General features: G+C 39.9%; 2 protein-coding genes across 2 annotated transcripts in view; one reads left to right on the top strand and one right to left on the bottom strand.

Annotated features, from left to right (window-relative positions):
- Positions 1 to 11,217, top strand: part of lysmd2 (LysM, putative peptidoglycan-binding, domain containing 2) — a 15,307-nt gene extending 4,090 nt beyond the window's left edge. The window contains exon 3 of the mRNA XM_010784279.1: positions 10,136 to 11,217. Within this exon, the coding sequence (XP_010782581.1) occupies positions 10,136 to 10,187 (52 nt within the window). The 3' untranslated portion in view covers positions 10,188 to 11,217. The remainder of the gene's footprint in view (positions 1 to 10,135) is intronic.
- scg3 (secretogranin III) lies at positions 10,968 to 24,077 on the bottom strand. Its single transcript, XM_010784280.1, has 12 exons — positions 23,652 to 24,077; positions 22,785 to 22,837; positions 22,585 to 22,627; positions 22,176 to 22,391; positions 20,875 to 21,017; positions 20,391 to 20,549; positions 20,074 to 20,311; positions 19,369 to 19,485; positions 16,710 to 16,793; positions 15,664 to 15,774; positions 14,520 to 14,609; positions 10,968 to 11,867 (listed from the first exon to the last, which is right to left on the bottom strand). Exons 1-12 carry the CDS (start codon positions 23,752 to 23,754, stop codon positions 11,749 to 11,751), a joined length of 1,476 nt encoding a protein of 491 aa, XP_010782582.1. The 5' UTR covers positions 23,755 to 24,077; the 3' UTR covers positions 10,968 to 11,748.
- Positions 24,078 to 26,240: the final 2,163 nt, after the last annotated feature.

The raw sequence follows: 26,240 nt of genomic DNA, 5'->3' as shown, positions 1-26,240 counted from the left end.
CTGGTCTCTCGCAACCTAGGTAATAAACCGACCAAATAAATGTAATTACACATATAACGACAAATAACCATGTAGGTGAACTTTTTGACAGGTCGAGTCATCGTACCGAATGCACAGGGTGAACATAGTCTCCAAACTCCAACAAGCTCCGACAACAGAACCGCACCGCTCTTATACACCGAGGGTGAAAGGGCCAGGGGCTCTAACCGAAGGTCATCGAGACCTTCTCTCGCAAAGCGTGGACACCGGGTGATTGCCAGTAATTAAAGAGACGAAACAAAGTTCTGGGCGTAGTCTTTCGAAAACTTCCACCATGCAAAAGGGTCAACCAGGATGGACGAGAAGTGCATCGAGACGTACAGCATCAAATCCACGAAAAAAAAACTCTATCCGGACGAGTTATGTGAGGAGGGTATGATTCATTCTGGGGGGGCCTCCAACTTCAATTAGAATTTACACAAGGTAAAATACAAACATTCAAACAAACATTGCCTTCTTTAAATTTATTATAAATATTTGACTGTTCAGATTTAGTTCGTTAGACTAACCAGCTATCGCAAAAACGCCTGGGAGAAACATAATGTGCTAGACTTTTGTGCAACGAACGAATTTGGGTTCTTTAAGTAGATACAATTCTGGAAGTTTCATAGATATATAGGGACGGGGATGTTGAGCGCGGGTCGTTGGGGGACGTGTGTAACTTGATGCAACCCGGGAAGACTGAGCGAGAGCGCGCCATGTGCGCGTCGGGGCGACGCAGTTTTTCCTCCCGAAGGACGGGGCAATGAAAGAGGGCGACGAAAGAACAACGGTCAAAACTTGTTCGTTTGACGTCCGTCAAACGAAAGGCGTGGTTGGCCATATGACAAAAAGAGTCTACGCCTCCCTATGACTGAACAACACTTTTCATTGAATGTAAGACGGGCACCATATGGCGAGTCTATAGTGCCGATTTCTGGTTAGTTCTCAACGAACTAAACTGAACAGGCAAAATATTACGATAGCTTGAAGTGTACCTTTGTAACCCAAAATATGAAGAAACCTCTAGTCTGCATTAATATGTGTAATGTACCCGAAGATGAATGGTTAAAACTATTTCCAATATTTAGAGACTTCATCGGTTTTCAGATGTCGTATTAGTTTCCTTTAACAATACGTGTAGTATACGATCATTACATTTCAATAATAAACGTCGTCGTAAACCTAATTCCTCTCAACGTAAATGGACTCGTGACCTCGTCCAAAGAAGACGTCCTCTCTCGTTTGCTGCCGCATTAGTTGCTCCTCCGGTACTGTTTGTGGCAGCTCTTTGTCCGCTTCACGCTCTGGGAGATGACGGGAGGCAAGAATAAGTCGCTTGCTGTTAGTGTTGTTGCATAGCAACCACCTTGCACTATGTTTTGTGCAGAAGGCAACGGAGGGACTATTTTATTTTGAACATCATTATTTACTAATAAAAACTATTTAAATTAGAGTGTGTATTTTTCTTTCATATTGCCACACTTGGTAACCGTTTTATAAAAGCAATAGCTCACTTCAGGCCGTGAGCTATTGCTTAATTATATAACCAGTGTTAATAGTTTGGGGTTATTAATAAATGTGCATGCCTCATGCAGGATGCGGTTATAAGAACATGTGAATGCTCCACAGAGTCTCAAAGGTCCTCTCTCCTGTCAATTATTAATCTGTGTGGGTCACACTGAACTATCACAGAAGTGTTTAGAAACATTTTGAATTTCTTAAAAAGGATTATACAAGTGCACAATGGGTAAATGGAATTTCTCGGAAAATAAAGCTACATGCAAACTTTGTGTGAAATCGTTTGACATCTTCACCATGGAGGAGGCGGCATGTTCAAGGTCAAAAGCACTGTACCAAAAATGTAATTACATAACAACTAGCTGTTTGTACTCGGATGTCAGAAGTCTAGAAAATAGTTTAATAGAATTTTGTGAATGTAAAACTTGTAGCGAGTTGAGCACCCTCAGGGAGCTGTTCAGGTAGCATTTTATGGAAACATTTTACTGCAAATGGTCACAATCGTATTATGACATGATCTAAAAATGAAAAATACGATTCATATATGGGTACTAACAAATGCGTGTTCCACTCCACACACAAACACCAACTGATTTGTACAAGTGTTAAATTGTTTTACAAATGCACACAACAAAACCTGAATAAACATTATTTAACATTGAAAGTTGACATAGATCTGGTTAGATCCACATCAGTAACTGCATTTATTTCCAAAGTATGTAATGTTCAGTTTAAGTTCATCAAAAAACAATTTTAAAATGTGGTTCAAAATGAGGCGAGCTACAGACAATTTCGTAATGATGTCTGCATCTCTGTATTCCTCTCTGTTTCCTAGTGGATCTTATCCGCTCCAATATGACTACAGACATATAGCGGCTTCATACAGTAGTAGCTAATATCTATTTCTATAGCTATGGTGTCCCAGTTAAAGAACACCACCTCGCCTATTTTACCCATGACAGGTAAACACCATGTATGTCATGTGTGTGATTGTGAGAATGTTTTCTATGTTTTCAGGGTGTAGATATGTCAGTAAGGCTGCACCAAAGACCCAGGTGGAGTTTGACTACGATGGACCCTCCATGAAAACTTCAGTCCCTGGACCCCGATCAGAAGTAATGGACAGACACAGACTTACACTCTTTCTCCCCTCACATTTTACACAGTGTGACTAACTCTGTTTTTCTGTAGGAGCTGACGAAACAACTTGGACACATCCAGGTGAGCTGTGTGTGTGTGTGTGTGTGTGTGTGTGTGTGTGTGTGTGTGTGTGTGTGTGTGTGTGTGTGTGTGTGTGTGTGTGTGTGTGTGTGTGTCTGTCTGTCTCTGTGTCTCTGTGTCTGTTTAGCTATACATGTGAGGACCATAGATTGAAAAACAACCCGTTTTGTGAGGACATTTTTACAGTGTAGTGTATGCAATGCTTGTGTAGATTTGTACTTTTTTAAATTTTATAAACAGATCATTAAATTAGTCTAATTTCTACCCACTTACTACCTGCCACATGTGCCTTTTAAGGATTAGGTTTGCCTATTTCCCTGTTACAATTCCCGCACAATCCTGTATTTTGAATCATAATTTAATTGTTTTAGTAGAGCATTTAAGAGAGGTCTTTGACAGCAACTGCATAAAGCAGTCATTGAAATCCAAATAATCAGAGCCATAACTGCTCATAAAGGCTCAGGGTTAAGTTCAGAGGAATGGATTCCAGATGCCGATAGCTCCATGAACTGCACATAATTTGCAGCCGCTATCTACCGCATCTCAAGGTCCAGTTCACAAAGGATATTTTTGTACTGGGATGATGTTACAACACAAACATGCCCATAAACTCTGCAGCTGAGTGCTATGTGGCAAAGTCTAAATGTGCCTCTGTGGCGGTTGTAAGGTTTAACACTCAGTCAAGGGACTGGCCTCTTCTACCCAAACCTCCTGAAAGTTATTAAGAGAGAGAAAAGGAAAAACTGAAAGCCCAGAAGAAAAATAAATCACTGTAACCGTGTGTGCCCAAAAAGCACAGATTTATGCGAATTGGACTGTTTTTGCAGTGAGAATCATTTGCATGGAAATGGATCCATTTTGAGCCAAATATATTCACATTACTTAATTTTGGACTCGCAAATAGTGGAGGAGCACTGTGATGCTATTTGCTTGGCAGCACACTTGGGGGTGCTTTCTCAGGTGCTTTGAGGTAACCCGATTACTTTAGATATCATCTGTCTGTGATTATTGTTTTAGTCAGCTACCATGTTAACACAGGAGGACTTCTGTTTTGCTCATGTTGTTCTTAATGCAGAACATGTCTCTTCCCAGAATGTTGGTGCAATCAACTTCTTCTGTAACTACGAGGAAAGCAGGGGGAACTATCTGGTGGATGTGGACGGCAACCGCATGCTTGATATCTACACTCAGATCTCCTCCATCCCTATTGGTTAGTATTAAAATACATCTATAACAGAATAAACAAATCTCAGGAGATATCCTTTGCAGATACTGTAAGTCTTTGAAAGTTAAGTCTGTAAATGATTTCAAACTGAGCGAGGCCCTCGATCTCTTCTGAGATCTGAGCCCACGTCCCAACCAGTCCTCAGGACATTCCTACCAGCGTTACTATCACACATCAGGGAAATATGCTATATGCCATTTGAGTTCTATTTTTTTATTTCCAGAAATCTGCAGAGGTTACAATCATATTTGTGTGTAGCATTTTTGCAAACAACAACAGCCAAGACAAAAGGCGTAAGAGGAAGAAGAATCATTTTCGAGATGCCCTGAGCAGAACGTAAGCATTGGGAGTCAGGCCAATCCAGGCGTAGCTGATCAAATCTAATCATCACTTCACTGAACTATGCTGTGTGTTCTCCAGCTCCCAGTGCAACACCACTACTGTGCACGCATTCCACTGCAGGGAAGGATTCATCTGTGTTTATGTCACACCTTTACCACACTTAGTTGAGCAACACTTTTTCTTAATCATTCTATCACTAAGTAATTGTAAGTAGAGTGTAATGTAAAGAAGCTAGTGTTGCTGTTTTTAGCTCTAATGAATGGGTACATGCAAGAGTTCTGAGGGCAGGCTTCCCAAATATTAAGCATAGGTGACTCAGGGTGCAAGCTAGATTCAATGTAAATGATTTGACATCTCCTACATGGGAGAGGCTGCAACGGTTAACAACAGAGCAGTCCTTTCCCAGGATCCTTAGCACCCAGTCACACAATCACAGCTCATTTCATATTCTTCGTAATAAAACAAGACAAATGTGAAGGTTTGGAAGAAGCTCTGTTGCTCTCTCTGTGACTGGATATGAGAGCAGTGCTCCTGGTTTCTCGCTGCAGTCTTCCGGTCTGATTCACTTTGTGCTCCAGGCTCAGGACCCCCTCACAGAAGGCTTTTGTTGTAGCCAAGAACTCACACACTTCATTCATTCAGTGTTTGAAAGGGAATGAACACCGGGGTTTGCAACTATTAGGCCTACTTACTTCCCAGAATGCATAATAAATACATTTATTTGAGATGTTATCAGGCCAAAGGTCCCCCAGTATTCAAAATCCACTCTTTCATGTATTTGATACATAAACATGTGTCCCCTCTGTGTAAAGAGACTCTGAAATGTTAAGGGACAAATACCCCCTCTTATCTCTTTATGTCCTTTATTTCATCTTTATAAACACCTGTCTGAAAATGAGCTGATCAGATTTTGGTGGGTTGTGCAACCATTAGCCAATCACCAATCAATGTAACACCCACATGATCCCCTGAATCTCCTCCTGGAGCACCATTGTGTTTTTTTTTTTTTAAACCAATCATCTCACAGAGGGGCGTGGCCAGCAGCAGCTCTTGGATGGGTTTATAGATGTGTTTAAAGGATGATGGTATTTTACTACAGCGTTCAGATGATTCTCTCTCTCTCTCTCTCTCTCTCTCTCTCTCTCTCTCTCTCTCTCTCTCTCTCAATAGAAATCTGGAGAAGTGAGAGATAGTGTTGGTCCACTCTTATATCTGTTCCTGTTTGATATGGAGGGGCAGGCCTGGCATACGTTTCTTGTATTACATGTTTTAGTTTGTATTACACTCAATAACAAACAATTCATAGGAAGCGATAGTATGGAAGCAGAACGTTGCTCTCTGCTGGGGGGGGGACAGGCCTGCAGTTTATGTAAGCTGGCCACTTCAGTTAAGGTAACATTCAAGATGCAAAGCTTTATTGTCATATCAACATAAAATAAAAGACACACATTAGCATTGCCATTTTGCTCTGCACACTCACAACTGTAATCTAACATGTCATTTCTCAAAGGTATAATTTGGCACGTGTGTGGAAAAATATCTGCATGCTGATACATTCCCCCGACAAGGAACACATCTACTAAATCCAAACATCAAACATTTGAATCCCCATAATTCAGTCAAGTACTCTTAAATCACAAAAGCACTGAACAATTGGAAGGCTCTACTTTGATCAATAAATAAAGTACTATAATACTACCATCAAATATCATGTGAGTGTCAATCAAGAGACAATTTGCTGGAATGTTAACACAGGGATACATTAAGAGATCAAACCAGCAACTCAGGCCAAAAACATACTTGGCAATGTCTGAGACACTACAACATCCAACAGCTCAAGGTAATAGATTTGTGTTTCCTTAACCAGCCAGTTAAAAAATGCTTAATATCACATCAGAAATCTACCCTGTCGTTATCTGTGACCAGGCTCATGTTTTGCTCACCTGAAAAAGAAGCCATTTACATGAACACAATTCAACTTTTTTAACAAATCTCTCCGTAGAGTTTGGACAGTTTATTAAATGGGGGCTCTGCTGGTTCCATTTAACAGAACTGTCAATAAACTGCAGACTATCCATGCCTCTGTAAACATAAAACCTAAAGTTATTATTGTAAGTGTTCCATTCTTTGTAATTTAAAGAATGAACACCGATATCTGATAACTTGCTATGAGCAAATTATTTTAGTAGCTAGGACTGTCTTAAGCTTTTTGATCCAAACAAACATGATGACTATAAGCAGTTTCCACTGTAGAAATATGTCTGAAAATACTTGGCAAATTAGATCAAAACAAATGAAGAGAAGAAAACCATTTCAGTAAGCCTCCCTGTAAAGTCCCTGATCACTGTCTGTTGAGAACAGCACCACCAATAACTGAAGCAGGAAAAGGCCTGAAGAAAAGTGAACTGGAACTGTATTTTCACCACACTCCTACATTCAAAATGTGTTTGTTATTAAGCTGGATTAGTGTTCTAACATATTATCTGCGGCCACAGTATGCACTTTGACATCACAAAATGTTTCAGACAGGGTTGAGGGGACTTTAGATCTTTAGAATTTCAAACAACATAACAAGAGGCCCTGGTCAATTTATGTTTGTGAATGCCTCCAGCCTGTCGACAGCTACGAATAATCAATTCAAACGTTTTTTCAGTAAAATATCTTCTCTTCTCCTTCTACCCCACCCCCACCTTATTCTGTCCTCCCCTAGGCTACAACCACCCCGACCTCCTCAAACTGATGTCCAACCCCAACAATCTGGTAGGTGCTCTCTATATTTAGCATCTTTTCAGTCAAACTGCAGCGAGAGTGTGGAAGGGTTCCATTTAACGAGAGCAGCCATTTTGTACTCATCTTTTGGTACATTTCAATGCTTCTGCTTTGGACTGTTCACAGCCTCAGTACTTCTCCAGGTTAAACAGGACCTATCATGCAAAATGCACTTTGTGATGTCTTTTATACATAAATATATGTCCCCGGTGTGTCGGGGAACTCACGCAGCGTCAGAAAATAAAACCCTTTCTCTTTTCCTCCGAACCCAAATCTTTTTAAAATGGGGGTACAACGAGCAGATACAGATTTGCTGCCGATATGACTTCAAATCGGAATCAGAAACAATGCCTGACGTGTTTTTGGACGTAATCTCATCTTTGTTTTAACACTCAGAGCTAACCTGTACTGTGTAGAGCGTATGTAGAACTGTGTTTAAAAAGCAGGAAATAAAAAAGGAACTCACCTTGTGATAAACCCACAAGAGAAAAAGCTTTTGAGCTCCATACTGTTTCAGAAATAATCCTTGATGTGGTTTAGAACAGGATGGCGTTTTATCACAACCGAATTTAACTTTATCTCCGGTAGAATTCTGATCAGGCATTAGCTCCGGCTCCTCTTTTGTATTTTTGTATCTAAGGACCCAACATCCACGTTTCTCTAACAGGGCTGCAAAAGAGGGGTATGAGCAGTATGAGGCATGGCTACAACGGGTGAACTGTTCGGTATTTTAAGCAAATCACTTCACAGACATGTTTTGTATAGGTATGGCCCTACAATATATGTTTAAAATATAGCATGATAGGTCCACTTTAAATATGCAATGTATGCTTTTTCTTAAACTTGTATGAAAGTAAAGTGAATATCTTTTGGATTTTTGAATTACAAAACATGTTTTTAATATTCCTTCACAGGTATCTCTATTTTGAGATATCAGCTTTGTCCCTCCATGAGTTCATCTTTCCTCCATAAATACATTTGTTCCGTAATGTATTCACTATTTAAACAAAGTAATAAATAATAATAATAGTAAAGAATAAAATGCAGAATTGTTATAAGATAATAATACACCTAATTAATATAACATATCTACACTGTGCACTTGACAATAAAGCCTTGAATCGTGAATATAAAATGACCTTTTCTGGCATTTTAGGAGTTAAATAATCAACCATAAAAATAACACATAGTTTAATCCTTTTTATTTAATATTATTTTTTCTCTCCATCCAATGTCAGAACACAGTGATTGACCCGAACAGCATATCTTACACCATGTGGAAGGACGTCCCGGTGCCCTTCTTCATGTCCGTCTACTTCTTCAACGTCCTGAACCCTCAGGAGGTTCTGAAAGGAGAGAAACCCATGGTGGAGCAGAAAGGACCCTTTGTGTACAGGTAGGAACTTTTTTAAAAGGCCTTATGCTGCTTTTTTGGGTGTTTTTGTGCATGTAAATCCTGAACATCAGCAGGAGAGGACTCTTTAAAGTAGAGACACTTCATACTGATATACACCTGAACATCAGCAGGAGAGGACTCTTTAAAGTAGAGACACTACATACTGATATACANTATTTTCAAGCTAAGGACCCAAAATCTGTGTTTCTCTAACAGGGCTGCAAAAGAGAGGTATGAGCAGTATGAGGCATGGCTACAATGGGTGATCTGTTTGGTATCAAACAGATCACCCATTGTAGCCATGCCTCATACTGCTCATACCTCTCTTTTGCAGCCCTGTTAGAGAAACACAGATTTTGGGTCCTTAGCTTGAAAATAAATAAATAAGAGGAGGCGGAGCTAATGCCTGATCAGAATTCTACCGGAGATAAAGTTAAATTCTGCTGAGATAAAACGCCATCCTGTTCTAAACCACATCAAAGATTATTTCTGAAATAATATGGAGCTCAAATGCTTTTTCTCTTGCGGGCTTATCACAAGGTGAGTTATTTTTTTATTTCTTGCTTTTTAAGCACATGTGCTCTACAGTAGGCCTACAGGTTAGCTCTGAGTGTTAGCGAGGCTTGCTAATGTAAACAAAGACGTCCAAAACACGTCAGGCATTGTTTCTGATAGCAACTTTCTGTGGGTCCGCTGCCGATTTGACGTCAGTTCGGATGGAAAATCTGTATCCGCTCGTTGTACACCCGTTTTTAAAAGATTTGGGTACGGAGGAAAAGAGAGAGGGTTTTTTTTCTGACGCTGCGTGAGTTCCCCGACACACCGGGGACATATATTTATGTATAAAAGACATCACAAAGTGCATTTTGCATGATAGGTCCCCTTTAAGTTAAAGATAGATAGATAGAGACTCCCTGTTGAAATACAATATAGAGTGGAAACATCCCTTAAATGTTGTATAAATAAGAGAATGATGTGAGATTAGTCAGGTTTACTTCCTGGAAGAAATAAATTAGCTTGTAATTTATTGGAAACATTGACTTAATAGATCTTTTCAGTTTAAAAAAAAGATCTTGTCATCCTTGAAGATGTTTTCTTTGGTTTACAGCAACATTATTACAGCCTCACACCTGTTCTGTTCTCTTCAATTTGTTCCTGCAAAGTCATTGTGTGAAACCTTTCTCCTCATCCTCTTTTGATTGTAAACAGTCTATATGTCTGTCCTCTGCAGCAGACTGTTCTGTAAACCTTGTGAGAGACCTTGAACATGTACAGTTGCAAAAAACATTTCTTCTCAATGAAGGGTTTGGTGACGGCTTGCATTTATGACGTAGTTTTTCTCAGAGAATGGCAAGTTAAGACAACATGTTAAGTTCTCGATCAATCTCGAGACATTGCCGTGTTGTACTGGAGCCTTCATCTGTCAGCGGGGAACAATACGTCTGTTGGCTTCATCCATTATTCACACGCAGTACGCTCATCTAGAATCTGCGGGGACTTAAGCTGTGTGTGTGTGTGTGTGTGTGTGTGTGTGTGTGTGTGTGTGTGTGTGTGTGTGTGTGTGTGAAAATAAAAAAATGGGTTGTCTCTGTGAAAATCTTACAAAGTAAATGAAAGGTTATCCATCTTTTTCTCATCCGTAGGAGCAATGAGGAGGACTACACGGCGCCTTCATCGTCATATCAGGAGATATAAAGAACAAGTCTGTTTACGGCAGACACAGCCATGCTCACAGACTACCATACTCCATCGCTTTGTTTTTTCTCTTAACCTGTTTGCTTTTTCCATACCATGTCGACGAAATGTGTAATGTTTGCCTTTTTATTTATTGATATTATTATGATGTGTATGATTGTCATTGTTTTGTACAGTTTTACTTGGAGACTTAACAGCACGGAGGAGCATTGGATATTTATATCTGAGCCCACGTGCCCATCCTCTCATCATTCGCTTCTGAAGCTGCTGTACAGTGTCCACCTGCTGCATAGCACACACACACACACACACACACACACACACACACACACACACACACAGCACTAAGCGATTCCAGAGGGATTAGCTTGTTAGACTTGCTAACCGCTTCTGATGCTAAACCCCCGACCTAGAATAGTATCATTGGAAAGTATATTCAGGCCTTCCTCATCAGTGTTTCCTCTGTATGAGCACACCACCCACACGGACCCCTGCCTTTGGACGCGATCTATTTGCCTCATAAAAGCTTTTTTTCTTCAGGAGAAAGAAGGGACTGCTCTATTTTTGCAGTGTGAATGAATTATTTATGTGTGGAGACTGTCTGTAACACCTGTTTTATTGTGCTTTTAAATTATTTCGGTTTTATTTGAGAATAATAAATATGTAATTAAACCAAATGTGAAGATCTCATGTGATTTTATGATATTTGTGAACATGTGAATGCCAGTTATTTATTTGTTCTCCTCAGTGCTGCTTCATTGTCACATTTAAAGACACAGATAAAGAAAAGGCAACGTTTTAATTGCTTTTAACCTTTAGGAAAAGAATCACAAATATTTACATTTAAAAATACTTATCTTATTCTTGAGTCTCTACAGAGGGAAATGTTGAACTCGGAGACATGCAGAGTGAATTGAATATAGAAACATGGCCCCCTAGTGGCCCCCAGTAGTATTACAGCAGAACATAACGGGAGTAAGGAGGGCACTGACATGACAACAACAAATATATTTTTGGAAAAAGAAAAAAATACATTAAGATCTTACATATACACCAGAAAAGTAAATATAATAGGCTAAGACAGGTTACACAGAATGAGTACAATTGAATATATGTGCATGTTGTTGCAAAAACAGTTTTGGAAACAGTGGATGACAAACTACAGCATTATACTCTCAAAACATTCATTTCCTGCAGGAGTCAGCTTGGAGTAAATGCTAGCATTTAATGGCATGTGTGAGTTGGATACATAAAATACCTTAATGTCCTCTCATTAATATTGTAGCTATTATTACTCTGCAATCTTGGCGTGCAAATATAATCAGTTAGGTAGCTGTAAAGAATACAATTTAAGAGAGCGTTATTAAATCTCTTTCCTGGATACATTTTAGGAATGTCTGGGAGGGTAAAAAAGTTCCCTAAGCAGGTAGTTTTGAATACACAGTATATACTTTACCATGCCATGGGAAATAACGGTAAGTATCAGGGTTTTGTTTGAGATGTAAGTGTCAGATTCAGTCCTGTGTTAAGCCAGAGGTCGGGGGGAGGATGGGTGATGGTGTTACAGGCTGCTGTAGATCCTCTTGATTGTGTCGCCTTCATCCTTGGCGATAATGCCTTTGTCAATGTAGGAGTCGACCTGCTGGTCCATGAAGTCCTTCAGCTTGGACAGGTCATAATCTGGAAAGAGAGACAAAGCAGAGGACAGGTTTATAATCTGAGATGCAATCAAAGATAAAGCCCAGGAGAACGTGGTAGTTGGTGGGATGGATCAGAAATTAGACTTCTTAAAACAGCACACCCGAACACAACGTAATCTGGTGTGGTAATTCATTATCAAGGAGGATTAAGGTCATAGCATGTTTGTGTTGGGTATACAAGATAGCACATAATAAGAAGGCCGAAAGATCACAGAGTAAAACATGATAGCCATGCTCTTATATTAAAATTATTCCTAGTGTTAAATGTCTTCAGTTTCTGGTGGTCATTTCCAACAAACTCCCTCAAATACTAAAAGATTGTGATACACCTTTAATTAAATACAAAAATAAATTTGTTTATCTATATTGTGCAATAAACAATAAGCATATACAGTAATCTTGTACCAGTTAGTCAATAAATCATGAAAAAGACCGGTTTCAGCAATTCAGACAATTATAAAATGAACATAAACTGTGTCATATTAAAGTGATAAAGGCGTATAGAGAGCTTACTAGTATGTCTGTAATGTTGCATTTTATCTTAAATCAATGGTTTCCTGTTATGGAATTGACCTTTGTAAATATTGAGATTTGCTAAGATAATAAAGTATTTAACGAGTTGGAAACAGACTTGTTCATTTGTGATCTAATCTTGAAGAAAGGTCCAAAATGTTTTTTCCATTGAAGCACCATTTCACTTTGCCTTGGATCAGTCATTTCACAAAGCCCCACAAGGCAGCAGAAGGATGTGGCTATATTTAGAGACAAACACAACCTCAGTCTGAATCATGGTAACAAATGAGTTTCAGAGAGCAGGTTGGCAAACAGCTGTCACACCATTTCTCCTGCTCTGACCGACTCTGATACAGGGGGAGCAGGAGGGCAGAAGACAGCCAAGGAGTCCCACAATAACCTTTCTAAGGACATTTCGAACAGCAGCAGGAATAGTGTTGCTGTGCAGCTAACACACAGGATGTTTGTGAGGGATTAACTGAATGCGATTAGATACAGCGCTGCTTCTCTCAATCTTGGCTGCTTGGAGCCAAAAGGCAAAAACAAGGATGTTGCTTCGACGTCCATCTGCTCCATTGGCACACACACATTTAGATGCACACACTAATAGCTTGCTGAGGTTGTCCTAATGAGTGCCTATGATAGAGTAAACACAATAAATGGCCCGTGGCCCACTCTGTTACTATGACACTACATTTTGGTTGAAAAGGCTTTTGTTCTCCTCCAGCTGTATTTTCTCGGAAGAGGGAGTGAAAATAGAGATAATAAGGACGAGATTTGATGTGCTGAAAAGAGTATTATAAAAGTGGTGCGTTATTAAAGCTATTGAGAGTGCCACCTCGGGGAAAATTGGGTGATTTTGGGAGCACATTTTGACTCTTTTTTTTGTCACCCTTATCTATCTGTCTTCTTTGCCCAGATCACTGACTGGCAGGCGGGAAGGGCCCCTTGTTGTCCCAGACAACCGCTCCACGCACCAGAATGTTAATGAAGCGGCCTATATAGACTAGAGCAAGGTCGGAGATGAGCCCCAAACAAAACTTCCCTGCTGCTTCGGCTCCGGACTCTGCAGGAGTTTAAGCTCAGTGTCAGCTATTTTTTTTTTCTTCTGCGTTAAAGTTGCCAACAACAATCTAGGTCAAACTCTGTTTTATCTTATCTTTTTTCGTGTCTTTTTCTTGTTTCTCTGACTCAGGAGGGGATGAATCTATTTTTGAACGTCTCAGATGAGATCCGACTACTGATATTTAGCAGTATTTATAAAACTGAGTTAGACCTTTTGGGGTTTTTACTCGTCCGACATGTCCCGCTGAGATGATCAACAGATGGATGGCCTGAATAGTGAGAACTCATTAACATTTCATTCTCTGCTGCTTAATGAAGCACCACTGGACAATTGATTTTGACACTGTGGAAAGCCAAACAGCAGGCTTCTCCTGTCAGACCGGAGCTCGCAGTTTTTACAGTTCTGCAGACTGGTGCAGTTTCTGGGTCACATACTGCTTTTTTTTTTAATGCTGACAGTTACAGTATGTTTAAGGCAGTACATATAAATGTACATTCTCCAATAATATACATTCAGAGAGCAAGCAAGCACGATGTTAACAAAGACGTGATGGTCTTCTTTCTTTTGATAGCTTTTTTGTGTTGTTGTAATAGAAAAGCTAATTGTGAACTATTCAATATCTACCACTGTATCCCCTTTTTAAATGCTCTCACACGCCCAACTGCACACACAACATAAATGTAGAGGAACAGGTTGGACAAATGAATAGCCCTTTGTGTCTGAACAAGGAAGCTGCAGCAAGTAATTAGGACAGACTCATCAAGAATTATCCATATTCATGAGATCTGGAGTAAAGCATCTATCCTGGTATCCCACACTCATTTTAATTGCAAATTGGGGTCTCACAAAAGAAGCTTCACATGTTCTGTTCTTTAGTGCGTCGTCTCCGACCTGTCTGTGACAAAACACAAATGAGTGAGGAGACAAGTGTTTGCAAATGAAGATGACGTGGTTTTCTTAGTCTGGTTATGAAAACTCACACATAAGAAAAGGGATATCAGTTTAAGGTGACCGGTTGAAATGTACATGTTTTGGTTAGGGAGTGTTTCTCACCATCTTTGCCTTCTTCTTTGTTGTGTTTCTTCAACCACTCAATGTTCTTCCTGATGGCCTCCAGGTAAGTCTCAGATTTGCCAGGCTGATCTGGAAAGAGAAGGAGAAAATAATGTATTAGAAAGTATTTCTAGATCTATTATTCATAAGGGCCTCGTTTCCACAATAAGTAAGATATGCTTTTTTAGACTTGTGCAATATTTACACCACAAAACTCTTCCTAAAGCAATACTTCATGCTTTAACATTTACATTTCTGTTGCAAAAGGAACAGACTGAGAGACAGCATTTTACTTTTTTAATTATATTTACTATCAGCATAATAAAAAAAATACAGGTTTGGCATTTATTGCTGAAAGGTGGTAGCTACAGTAAGTGTTTTGATATATCTACACTTTTTCAAATCATAAATCAAACTATTGCATAACCACAGAATAAAGTAGGATATAACATGCCCCCCATTTTACCGTCAATATCCCATTTTAATTGACAATGCTCAGGATTTTCCGCATTTCCTGCTGAAACAAATGTAATGTTGGTCATCTTTATCTATGTTCTGTTTGTTTTTTATTTTTATGCATGCATGCGTGCTTGTGTGGATTACCCTGATAAACTGTTACTGTACAGTGTACAGGGACAGAGAATAATAGCAGCTGTCAGAAGCTTTTCGGTCAGTGTTATTGGACTGGCCTAGTTCAGGGGGCGCAGAGACTTAACTGTGATTGGCCAGAATACACAGAGTTGTTTACTTCCTGTCAGCCCTGCTGAGTGAAAACAATCTAAAATGGCCTCAGCCATTAAGTAAAAAACTCAATTTTGAACATAACATGAACATTTGTTGAGGGAGAGTGAAGACAATGTTTTTGCTTAATTTAATTTATGTGGTTGGAATCTTCTATTTTTTAGCAATCTGCATTTATTTGGGACATTTGACACAAAACAAAACAGTGAAAGCATAATGCAAAAAAAAAAAATGAAACAAAAACTAAAGTAACAAAAGTCATGCAATTCACAAGGCACATCGTTTATGATTTTTGAGGGGCAAATTAGTAAATAGTATTAAATTATTATAGCAAATAATAATATATAATAAGAGAAAGCTATTCATGTTTTGTCTGGTCATCAGGAATAGGAAGTGGACTGACTGCTCTCGGTGGATCGCTGCTCCTCCTTGGTTGAGTCCTTCAGGTTCTCATACTCCTTCTGCATCTTGGCAGCCTCCGCCTTGGTGTTGTCGTCCTCATCCACGGTTTTTCCTACAGCAAAGAAACAGTACACAGAGCATTTGAACATTTCTCCGTTTCTGCTAGAAATACTTGATGCAGTTGGGAAATACGCATGTTAGCCTTCTCGCAAAAACTGCATTTTGTTGAGCTTTAGCAGTTAGACAGATTTGTATCTTCTGACTGTGCCAGGGTAGCTCAATTCCCGTTGTCCTTCTACTAAGCTAATTGGCAGTAGCAACACATTCAAAAGTTGTATTGATCTTCTCATCTAACACCAAAAGCTTATTCCCCAAAATCTCAAACGGTTCCTTTAAAGTTGAATTTAACTACTTATAAAAGGGGTTTTGAACATACGGCCAACCCTGGCCTGCCAGAGGGTTTAATCTAGTCCCATGGATGACTTTGCAAAAGGTAAAAATTGCAGTGAACTCAATCTTTCCAATATTCCAATAAAATGCACTGCTATGCCTTTTGGTCAATTGGATGTTGCGCTGTCCTAAGAATAGCAGGCCTAATACTTGATGTGCTACTATAGATCCAACGTGCTAACATACAGGCTAGTTTACACTGCACTTTCAAATGTATGTTAATGTATTTGTATGTACAGTAACTGTCACACTCATCATTGCAAAGATTATAAGAACTTGAAACCACAACAGAGATAACAAAATTGTATGCAGTAGTCTGTTTTATATGGGGAAAACAATTGGAGGTCATTTAAATGTTATTATGCTTCTGGTCCGACTCAGATAAAGTGGCCCATGATGCAACATTTGTTTGAAACCCTTGACCTAGAAGTTACTCCTACATCTTTCTATGTTTATATGTATAACTTAAAAATAAGGCTAAAAAAAATGAACTTCTTCTTGTGATAAGCTTATAAAGCCCTGCAAAGCCAAACATACATATTACAGATGCATGTGTGGAATAAAATGTTATGATTTTATTGGCGTTTGACATGTTACCGTTGGGTCCAGTGAAGTCAGGAGGCCCCAGAGCCTTCCCCAGCTTGTTCTTGGTCTGCATGGCTATCATAGTATCCAGGTTCTCTGCAGGAAACAGGCCAAACATTTACTTAAGATTTGATCAGCAGTGTGACGTCAGTCCACTCTACTGACGCTGCCACGCTGTGCCTGTGTGACTCAGAGGGCATTCTCATTAGAATAGGTTTTCATTTAATTCATGAAAGGAGGCTCAAGATTATGACGATAGCAGTGGATACAATCATGTTCTTTTCCATTATCATTTTCAAAAATGTGATTAGGCATTTTGGACTTAATATCATAGAAGAAAAATACATAATGAGCTGATATAGGGATAACATATCAACCAGATTTAAGGGGTGTGTTGTCCCTGATATCTTTGCGGGTAACGCTTTCACAACAAGATTAAAGAAGGTCCCCAAATCAGTCATGGGATCACACACACAGATCATATGGTTTAAGAGACTGAAATTAAGTGTAAACTGATCCTCTCTGGATTAACTAATGGATAAACATTATGTAAAAAAACAGATGTTCCACAGAAACACACATCCAAAGGATCAGCTCAAATGTCATTTTCTATGTCAAGTTGTGGTAACATTTGACTTTAAGATCCCCGATAAAGCCTTAGAAAAACACTGCAATATGTTATACATAAATACAACTGTGTTTTACCATAATCATTCATTGTCCATCCACTTAACAAGACATTTATTTCAGCTTACAACTATATTATTGTTATACACTATTGTTAGGTGTTATGTGTAACGTTGCTGCCTTCTTGGCCAGGTCAGCATTAAAAATGAGATTTTATCTCAATGCTTTTATCTGGTTAAATAAAGGTTAAATGAAAAATAAATATTGTGTTTCACAAACCGTTGATTATTTTTATAATAACTAACTAACTTATGTGAGAACTATAGGACTTAAAGTGTTACCAAAGTCCCCGAGATGCACCTTTCCAATTGAGTGGCTATTTTTGGTATTTTACTTTAAGCATTTACTTTTAGCAGTTCTAGAGCAGACAAGAGCATTACGTTATATCAAGGCCTATAGACCCCAGAGCTAATGCTGCAAGACAAAGGAATAGGGGAAAATATGACTACAAGTTAGAGCAGGTTCAGATTTTAAGGGAGTTTCCTTGGTGACATGATATCTAAAATTTGAAAAAAAAGGACAAACATGGAAGGTTACATTTCCGCTTCAAGCAACTGAGAATTAAGGATCTGTAAAATGTCCTCTCTCTTATTCTTTGACTGAAGTCTCCTTTCATTTCTTATTATCTGAGCATCTCACTTGCACTTTCTAATCTGCCTCCTCCCACCTGTAGCACAGTGGAAGTCCATTATTATTTCATCCTTTCCCTCTGCCCAAACACGCACGCACGCACGCACGCACGCACGCACGCACGCACGCACACACACACACACACACACGCTCTCCTCTATCACTCTATATCTTGGGCCCTGTATGACTCGATTAGCGTTGATTGACAGCCCTGCGTGTTCAGTTTTGTACCTGCGTGCTGTGTGACTCACTGGACTAGGGGGGGGGTTGGCATTAACTCGTTGCTAGGCGATGGAGGAATTCCGTCCTATTATCTTCTCACAACCTATGCTACATAAAGAACNTTAACGTTACTTAGTACTATACTACTATTACGTAAGTTAGTACGTGTGTGTGTGTGTGTGTGTGTGTGTGTGTGTGTGTGTGTGTGTGTGTGTGTGTGTGTGTGTGTGTGTGTCTCTCTCTCTCTCTCTCAGGACTCCTTGGAGGACCTGGTTCTGACGGTGTGTTCCCGGCGCAGTGTTCTGACCCAGGACCAGGTTCTGAAGGACCAGTTTGAGCGGGCCCTGCTGGACCTCAGAGACCTGCTGGAGACCGCCAGGGACAAGATGGCCGCCGAACAGAGGGTCCTGGCCGGCTCCGTGGACGACGTGCAGAACCACCTGGACAAACACAAGGTGAGATGAATACTGAGTGTGTGTCAGTGTGTAGTCAGTGTGTAGTCAGTGTGTGTCAGTGTGTAGTCAGTGTGTAGTCAGTGTGTAGTCAGTGTGTAGTCAGTGTGTGTCAGTGTGTACCTGCGTGCTGTGTGACTCACTGGACTAGGGGGGGGGTTGGCATTAACTCGTTGCTAGGCGATGGAGGAATTCCGTCCTATTATCTTCTCACAACCTATGCTACATAAAGAACGGGGGGGGTTGCCTAGGACAGGGGTTCCCAAAGTGGGGGTGATTACAAAATAAAATGGAAAATAAAAAAATAAAAAATTATAGCAAGTGTTAGTTTGAACTTTTTTTTAAATGTGAGGATTAGCTGCTTATATATGTGTTATATCACTGTACATTGAATTTCTCTTTCTGTTTTCTGGATAGTACATAAACAAGTCGTTTGGAAACATCACGTGGCTCTTTATAATTATGAATGGCATTTTTCACATCTACCACCAGTGATATTTATAGTGTAGATACCCTCAAAACGTTATATTTGTTATCATTGTATCCCCCTTCCTACGTATAACATTATTTACAACAAATTATGTGACTGTGGCACCTGTTATCCTAAGTATGCCTCATGCTGTGGCACAGAATGTACCAGACTGATAGATAAACAGAGCTGTTATTGTGTTATGTCTTACCTAAATAGGACACTCCCTCCTCCGGAGTGATGGTGCCGTACTTCACCATCATCTTCACAAAATCTATCAGCGTCTTCATGATGGTGATCAATGTTTCTCTCTCCTGAGCATCTTGATCTGCAACAATACACGGGGAAACCAGTTAAGTATTATTCAGAACAATAAATACTATAATATATTGACTTTCGTTGCAGTTACTCCCTTCCTACAAATATAACTATATATAGACAGATATATAATAATGGTAGAAATGTATATAAACATTATAAAAATAAAAATGTAAATGAAGATAAAGTATGAGAAATAAATCTATAAAATGTGAAAAATATTACAATATAGGCCTCACTACAACATTGTTAATAATAATGCTGTAAAAAAGAGTCCATGGTTAATTCAATCACTGTTTTTCTAATGGTATTTGGTTTCAGTGGTGTTGATGTTACCACATGCTGTTTGACAGTGGGGGTCATGAGGATGGGATTATAAATAATTTGTTATGTGTGCGCGTTTCATCCGCACTTCCTAGGAAGGCGTGTTGGGCAAGCATTGGCTCATCCTGGACAGTATCTCCATGACAACAGCAGCGCTCCAGTCCTGTTCCTGATCTGGAGAACGTCTATCTTTGGATGAAGGAAGCTGTGAAGCAACGATTTGTGTGCCTGTGATCTAAACGGTCACAGAATGGGCCTGTGTTGGAGTGTGTACCTGAGTCGAGGCTGCGCAGCAGGTGGTAGAAGTTGGGGAAGTACTGTAGGTCCTGGAGCCCGTCCTCGGGGCTCACCTCGTTGCCCTCCTCGTTGCCCCCCTCAGTATCTTTGTGCCAGGTCTTAGCTTCTTTGTCTTCTTCTGCATCCCTGTCCACCTCGTCCTCAACCTCATCCTCATTTTCGTCCTCCTCCTCCTCGTCTCCGTTGTAGCGGCGCTTGGGTGGCTCCCATGTGTCCTAAAGATGTTTTAGATGTTATTGTTGTGACTCTTATTGCTATCATATCATAACTATCTATTGTTTAAAGGTGTTTTACCTTGATTGCGTCAGCGCCCTGTTCATCCTGCTCTCCCTGTATTTCTTCGTCGTTGCTCTCTATGTCCTCAATCTCGTTGTTTTTGGCATTTTTGGTGATGAGATCCTGGAGAGCCTCGGCCACCTGGTACTCCAGAGTGTCAGCCTGACTGTTTGTTATCTACAGAGGGAGGAGGAGAAAGAAACAGAGACAGAATGAGAACAAATGTGTGTAATAATAACACATCTTATGTAAGATTAGCTAGAACAGAAGAGCATGTCCTGGCTATCAACCTCTATGTAACACATAGTGGTTGCTGTCACTGAGAAAACTGTCTCAGGGTGAAATGTGGACACCTCTTAATTACTTATTGAATGTCACAAAAAAGAATTCACAGCTGAAGCCATGGAACAACGCACAATTCACACGCTGTTCCCTCCTGCAGGGAGAGAGAATACATCTCAGGCCACACGCTGATGAAACAGCAAACCAGCTCACAACTCACCAGCCCCAGTTTGAGCAGTTTTAAGACGATCCTGTCGAACACCCCTCTGTCGTCCTCCTCATATATCTTGTTTGCGATCTTCTGGACGATGTCTTCTGCTGTCAGCGGAGTGCCATCCACCTGACGGAAGCTTTCTGTTTCATCTGAGAGGATAAAACAACACATATGTTATAATTTGTTTCTTAACTTTCTTAACTTGATTATTAGCTGCGTGTAGGTTTAATGTTTAAGTTCTTATCTTATAGCTGTCAGATTTTCAACGTCCCCCACCAAAAGAGATTTTATGAAACTTGTTTTCTACCTTGTCTACTTTACTCCATCTGTCCTATTTCTTCTCTGTCTCATTATTAAATGGAAAACCTTGACCTAGAAATGAATTATCTCACTCATAAGGCTTAGAATTAGTCAGTAAAAAACGATTCACACTCTCCTCTCCAGATATCATCCATATCCCCTTTACTCAGTAACAAATGTGAAATTGTTACAGCTTGACTGTTACATAACTGTCCCTGCTGCTTCTCAATGTCCACGCACAATAAAAATAAGCACTATTTCTAAAAATAAGCACTGCTAGAATACTATTTCCCGTACTGGCGGGTTGATTCATCCATAATTTTACGTGCAAACACATTTCTGTCTCACAACAGGAAATAAGAAATAAAATCCAGACTGCGCTTGCCAAATTTAGATGTAGCGTAACCTGACAAGCTGCTTGTCATTGCCTGACCGACCACATGAATCGATGAAGTGTAGCACTCAGCGCTTTGTGTCTGAGTCACCTCAGAGAATGCTGCTGATTGGACTGAGATATCAAGTTACATGCATATACAGAGAACTGTGTGCTGATCTTCTGAAATCTATTGAGGCTGAACATTTTTGTAGACATCAGCAAATTATTGGATTTACAGTGATTTTACAAAAAGGCCTATGAATAAAGAAATTGTGGTTGCATCTCTGAGGAAAATCAATGCCACATATTGTCTTCTGTGTAAAGGTGGACCTGATACAGAAGCCCAGCATAAGCTTTCACTACCGCAGAGGGAGAGGATAATCTTTCTCTCTCCATGCACGTGTTCTCTCTTTGACTATTTCCATCTGTCCCTGCTTATCCCCATCACACCCACACATGATTTCTCTGCCTTCTGTTTCTTAAAATGTCAGTGCCAGAGAGAAACATGCGCCATGAGGCCTGCCCTTTGAGGGCAAAGGTCAACGAAGCAGAAGGAGTAATACCTAACAGCACCTTCACAAACATGCCAGGACAGGTGCATGGGGACAGGTGTGAGTAACACGCTACTTGCCATCGTCCATGCCGGTCTTGGTGGAGTCGTAGTCCTCGGCCAGGCGCCGACTCTTGGTCGAGTCTGATTCATCTGGAACGTACTTGCCATCCTTTTTCAGCGGCACCTCAGTGGTCTCCCTTGATTTCTGGCCCTCAGCCAGAGACTTCAGCACGGTGAAGTCATCGAGGTCCTGCTCTGACTCTCCGTCCTTGGAGGCAGACGGACGCTTGCTCTCTGAAAAAGCATCATAGAGTAAATGATCAAACAGGAGGAACGTGATGGAGGTGAATTCTTCTCATATTAATGTAGTTCTATTTTTGTTATTTCTCAGTGCAGAAGAAGCATGTTTTACTGGAAGTGCTGCAACATGAACCCAGCAGGAGGAAATAAGGTCATTAATTGATTGGCAGTAAAGGTTTCCTCTTACCAGCAGACTGTACAGCAGCCTTCACACTGTCCGCCTCAGCAATCTGGGGAAAAGATGAGAAATAAACATATCATTTCCAATCAGGATATAAACTCTGATTAATTATATTTGCTGGGCTAATATCTGTTGTTTGACTAGGGATCAAACAGCCTATTTGGCCGGATATTGGATGAAAAAATAGGATGAGAAAGAGAGCTTACCTGCTCCTGTAGTGGTCTTTCTTCCGTCAACTGTCTGTTGTACACAGTTTTATCTGCAGCAGAATAAAATGCATGTAATTACTAAACTAAAGCAGACTTTATTTAAAAAAAAAGTAGATTCCGATTTTTTAGGCTACAAAATGTATTTGCACATAGATACATATTATTTTTTTAACAGATCTAAGATTATTTAGGCTACTTCTATAAAAAGTGTAACATTTTTATCTTTCAGAGTTCTGTGATTGGTTCTGGTTTTCCAACTCAGCATGCAGAGCAGAGGCAGAGCTTAATCGGATTATCAAACAAAAGATTTAACTGGGGCTAAAATAGACCACAAGCGCCATAATAACTAGAGCAGGCATCGTTAGAAACTCCACTGCTGGGCTGGAGCTGGACTTTATTTTGTTCGTCAACAGGTTTATGAATAACAATCAAGCTACTGATAAAGGCTACCAAACATTGCAAAACCTGAAGATGAAAATAAATGGTTAAAAAATAAATAAGTATCGAATAACATCCCTTTACATGTCCACATGTGAATACTGTACAAAGTGTACAGTAAATGTCAGCTGTAGTTTTATTCAGAAACTTTTCTTTAAAATTTGTTTGAGAATCACATTTTGAGTTATGAGTTTATAATAACCTATAGTATTTTTTATTTGTATTGTATGCATAATGTGTGCTGACAGATAGACAGTGTTATGTCCTTACACTTTGTGGCGTTTACAAATCTTATTTGTAACCACCGACTTCTTCCAGTAACAAATTGCAAGAAAAAGTTAAATTACATTATTGTACTAATACTTCACATTACAATACAACCACAACGCATTTCTACCTCACGGTTAGAGGCTATGTCCAACTCACCATCCGCTGAGGCTGTCGGTGTGGGGAAGGCAGATATCTGGCTCACTACATTCAGGGCTAGAAGCTGGAAAAGGACGAAAAGGCCGACGTATTTTGATGCCATTCTGAAGTGTTCAGGAGGAACAATATATCTTGGCTGTCTGTGGTTTCCTCGTCCAGAAGCAAAGTGCTGAATGTGTGGACAGCTCCGCTCCGCTTCGGCCGGATGCTGGTGCTGAAAGTGCCGCGGAGGCTGCGCCCTGAAGTAGCCGTTCTGTCAGACGCGCGGCGCGGGGAGGGGCTGGGCAAATCTCCGCTGTGCACTGTAGCTGTTGACGAGCCGCGGTGCTGAAACCAGGTCACCTCGCTATATTTATAACTAGATAAGCAGGGAGCCTCTTCAAGCCCCGTGTGAGCTGAAGAATCACCTGCTAAACAGTAGAGGCCACTACAAGACCTGCCCCCTCCGTCTTTACAGAGGAGGAGGAGGAGGAGGAGGAGGAGGAGAGGGAGGAGGAAGAGGAGATGAACACTGCAAAAAGTGTCAATTTAATGTCATATACCAGCTTTCGGGGGTACTAAAATATGATGTTTTTTTTTATTGATTAGGGGAAACAGTTTTTAAACATGCAATAACTAAATTATTAGTAAGATTTTTGAGGTATTCATTGAAATAAGTAACAGTCTCGATACTAAGGTAGAGAGCATTTCAACCATCGTTCAAAATCACCATTGCAGAAAGATCCTAAGAACTGCACTGGTTACAGTAAATCATTTTCTCAATCAATTATCTACAACATTGCCAAGTGAGCAAGCCAGTGAACGAAATGCTTTTTCGCAGTGTTAGAGCAGAAAAAAACGCCCATTCTGTGCGTCACACACAACCTGCGTCATGGTAATATATCTCCCACTGCCCGGTCAATAGCAACCGTTATTAAAACGGCAAACAATTAGACACACCGACCACGGGGAAGATATATAATAGGTCACTTTCATGACCGGGTTGCTTGCACACAATCAGGTTACTGCTAATTAGATTCAGCCTTACCTCTCAGGTACTTAAAGGTAACTTTTCAATGTGAGGTTTTTTGTTTTCATAGTTCTTTACGCAGACTTAATGAGAGTAGTTATTTGACCTGAATATTGAATTACTGAATTGAAAAACAAGTTTAATGCAAGGGTAAAATCAGGTGTCATCATGAAAAAGATTGCATTGATGCATGAAAGCAAGGAATTAGTGGCAAAAGGGCATATTATTTGTATGATGAGTCACTGTTAATCCTCTGGTTTATATGAAAGCCTCATGTCTGAGATTAAAATGCATCCTGGTCAGATTGAATGTAACTAAGAACATGTAGTGCTGAAGCCTATTTAAGTACAATGTTGACTGAGGCCTACACTTCACCTTAGTATTGCCCAACTACAATATTAAAGTGCTCTTCGTCATATTTGTCAGCAATAGAAACAGAATAATATTCTATTCTATAATAATATAACACTCTGGAAAAAGCCATTCTGCCATTTAGTACTTTTGTTGTTGACACTGCAAGTAGACCTTCTGCTAATAAGACATTTCAGGACAGTGTCAGGAGTATTTTGAGAGTATGGTTTATACTTTAATTTAAATCATAGTGACTGCTCTGAGCAGGGTGAATGTAACTGGTGTAATGTCAACAGTTGTTCTTTCCCCAAACAGCAGAAGTGGAGGTTTGAAGGTGCAATAAGGAATATCAGGACAATGAGGAAGAAGAAGATAACCACAGTCCTGACATGATGTCAAATTCTTACTTTTGTTATAGAAAGGTTGTATTGAATCAAGTCCAGTAAATGTATTGCCAAATATATACAATACTCATTGAAAAAATCTGAACCGGATTTTATTTAAATGTATTATGTCAACAAATTTCACATAGCTGTAATGGGTTAGTTCAAAGCAATAATATTACGTTTTAATAGGTTGAAGAAAAATGGATCATCTCATGACAACAATCAACTATTATTCATACTTTCTCGAAAGTTCCATTTTGCCTTCTCAGATGCTTTAAGATCGTATAATTAATTCTTCCCTAATACTTTGCCCTGTGCAGTGCAGGATGGGATGTTTGCCATCTCCTGTGGTAATACTTTACTTCCTGTCTTCTGCCTGCCTCAGCATTAAGGAGCAGCAGCTCTGCCAAGATTTAGGCTCGTCACATAGCCTATCAGGCCAGTAAAAAGACCAAATGCACATCCAAATAAAATCATGCAGTAATGCAAAAGCGGTGATAATCATCAAAACAGAGCAGCTCTTTTTCCTTTGCAAGACTAGCATCATATTTTAGCTTTTTTCTGAGGAATAGCTTTTTCATCACCACGTGCAATATGCACAGCACTACTGACATCTTGTGTGCAGTAGCTGGAGCTACAGTCTTCGGTTACTTGTTTCCTCAAGTAGCACCTTGACAACATGCCAACATGTAAATAAAAGACCCCAAAACAATCATTATTAATCTGTCCTCTTCCTCCCTGAGAGAGAGGACAGGACCTCCTGGCCTCTTACCAAAGAGAAGAAAAGAAAAGCCCCATCTCCTGTAAACTACTGGTCTTGCTCTATTTGTGGCTTTTTCACAT

This window comes from Notothenia coriiceps, unplaced genomic scaffold, assembly GCF_000735185.1.
Source record: "Notothenia coriiceps isolate Sejong01 unplaced genomic scaffold, NC01 NC01_scaffold00026319, whole genome shotgun sequence".
Classification (NCBI taxonomy): Eukaryota; Metazoa; Chordata; class Actinopteri; order Perciformes; family Nototheniidae; genus Notothenia; species Notothenia coriiceps.
This window is presented reverse-complemented; position numbering and strand designations above follow the sequence as displayed.

What these genes read in the sequence shown, in the direction of transcription:
- scg3 (XM_010784280.1), bottom strand. Translation starts at nt 23,754, where the DNA reads ATGGCATCAAAATACGTCGGCCTTTTCGTCCTTTTCCAGCTTCTAGCC. An exon ending in AACTGCTCAAACTGGGGCTG is followed by an intron (nt 20,550 to 20,874) that starts GTGAGTTGTGAG and finishes CTCCCTCTGTAG; the next exon opens with ATAACAAACAGTCAGGCTGA. An exon ending in CAAAGAAGAAGGCAAAGATG is followed by an intron (nt 11,868 to 14,519) that starts GTGAGAAACACT and finishes CTCTCTTTCCAG; the next exon opens with ATTATGACCTGTCCAAGCTG.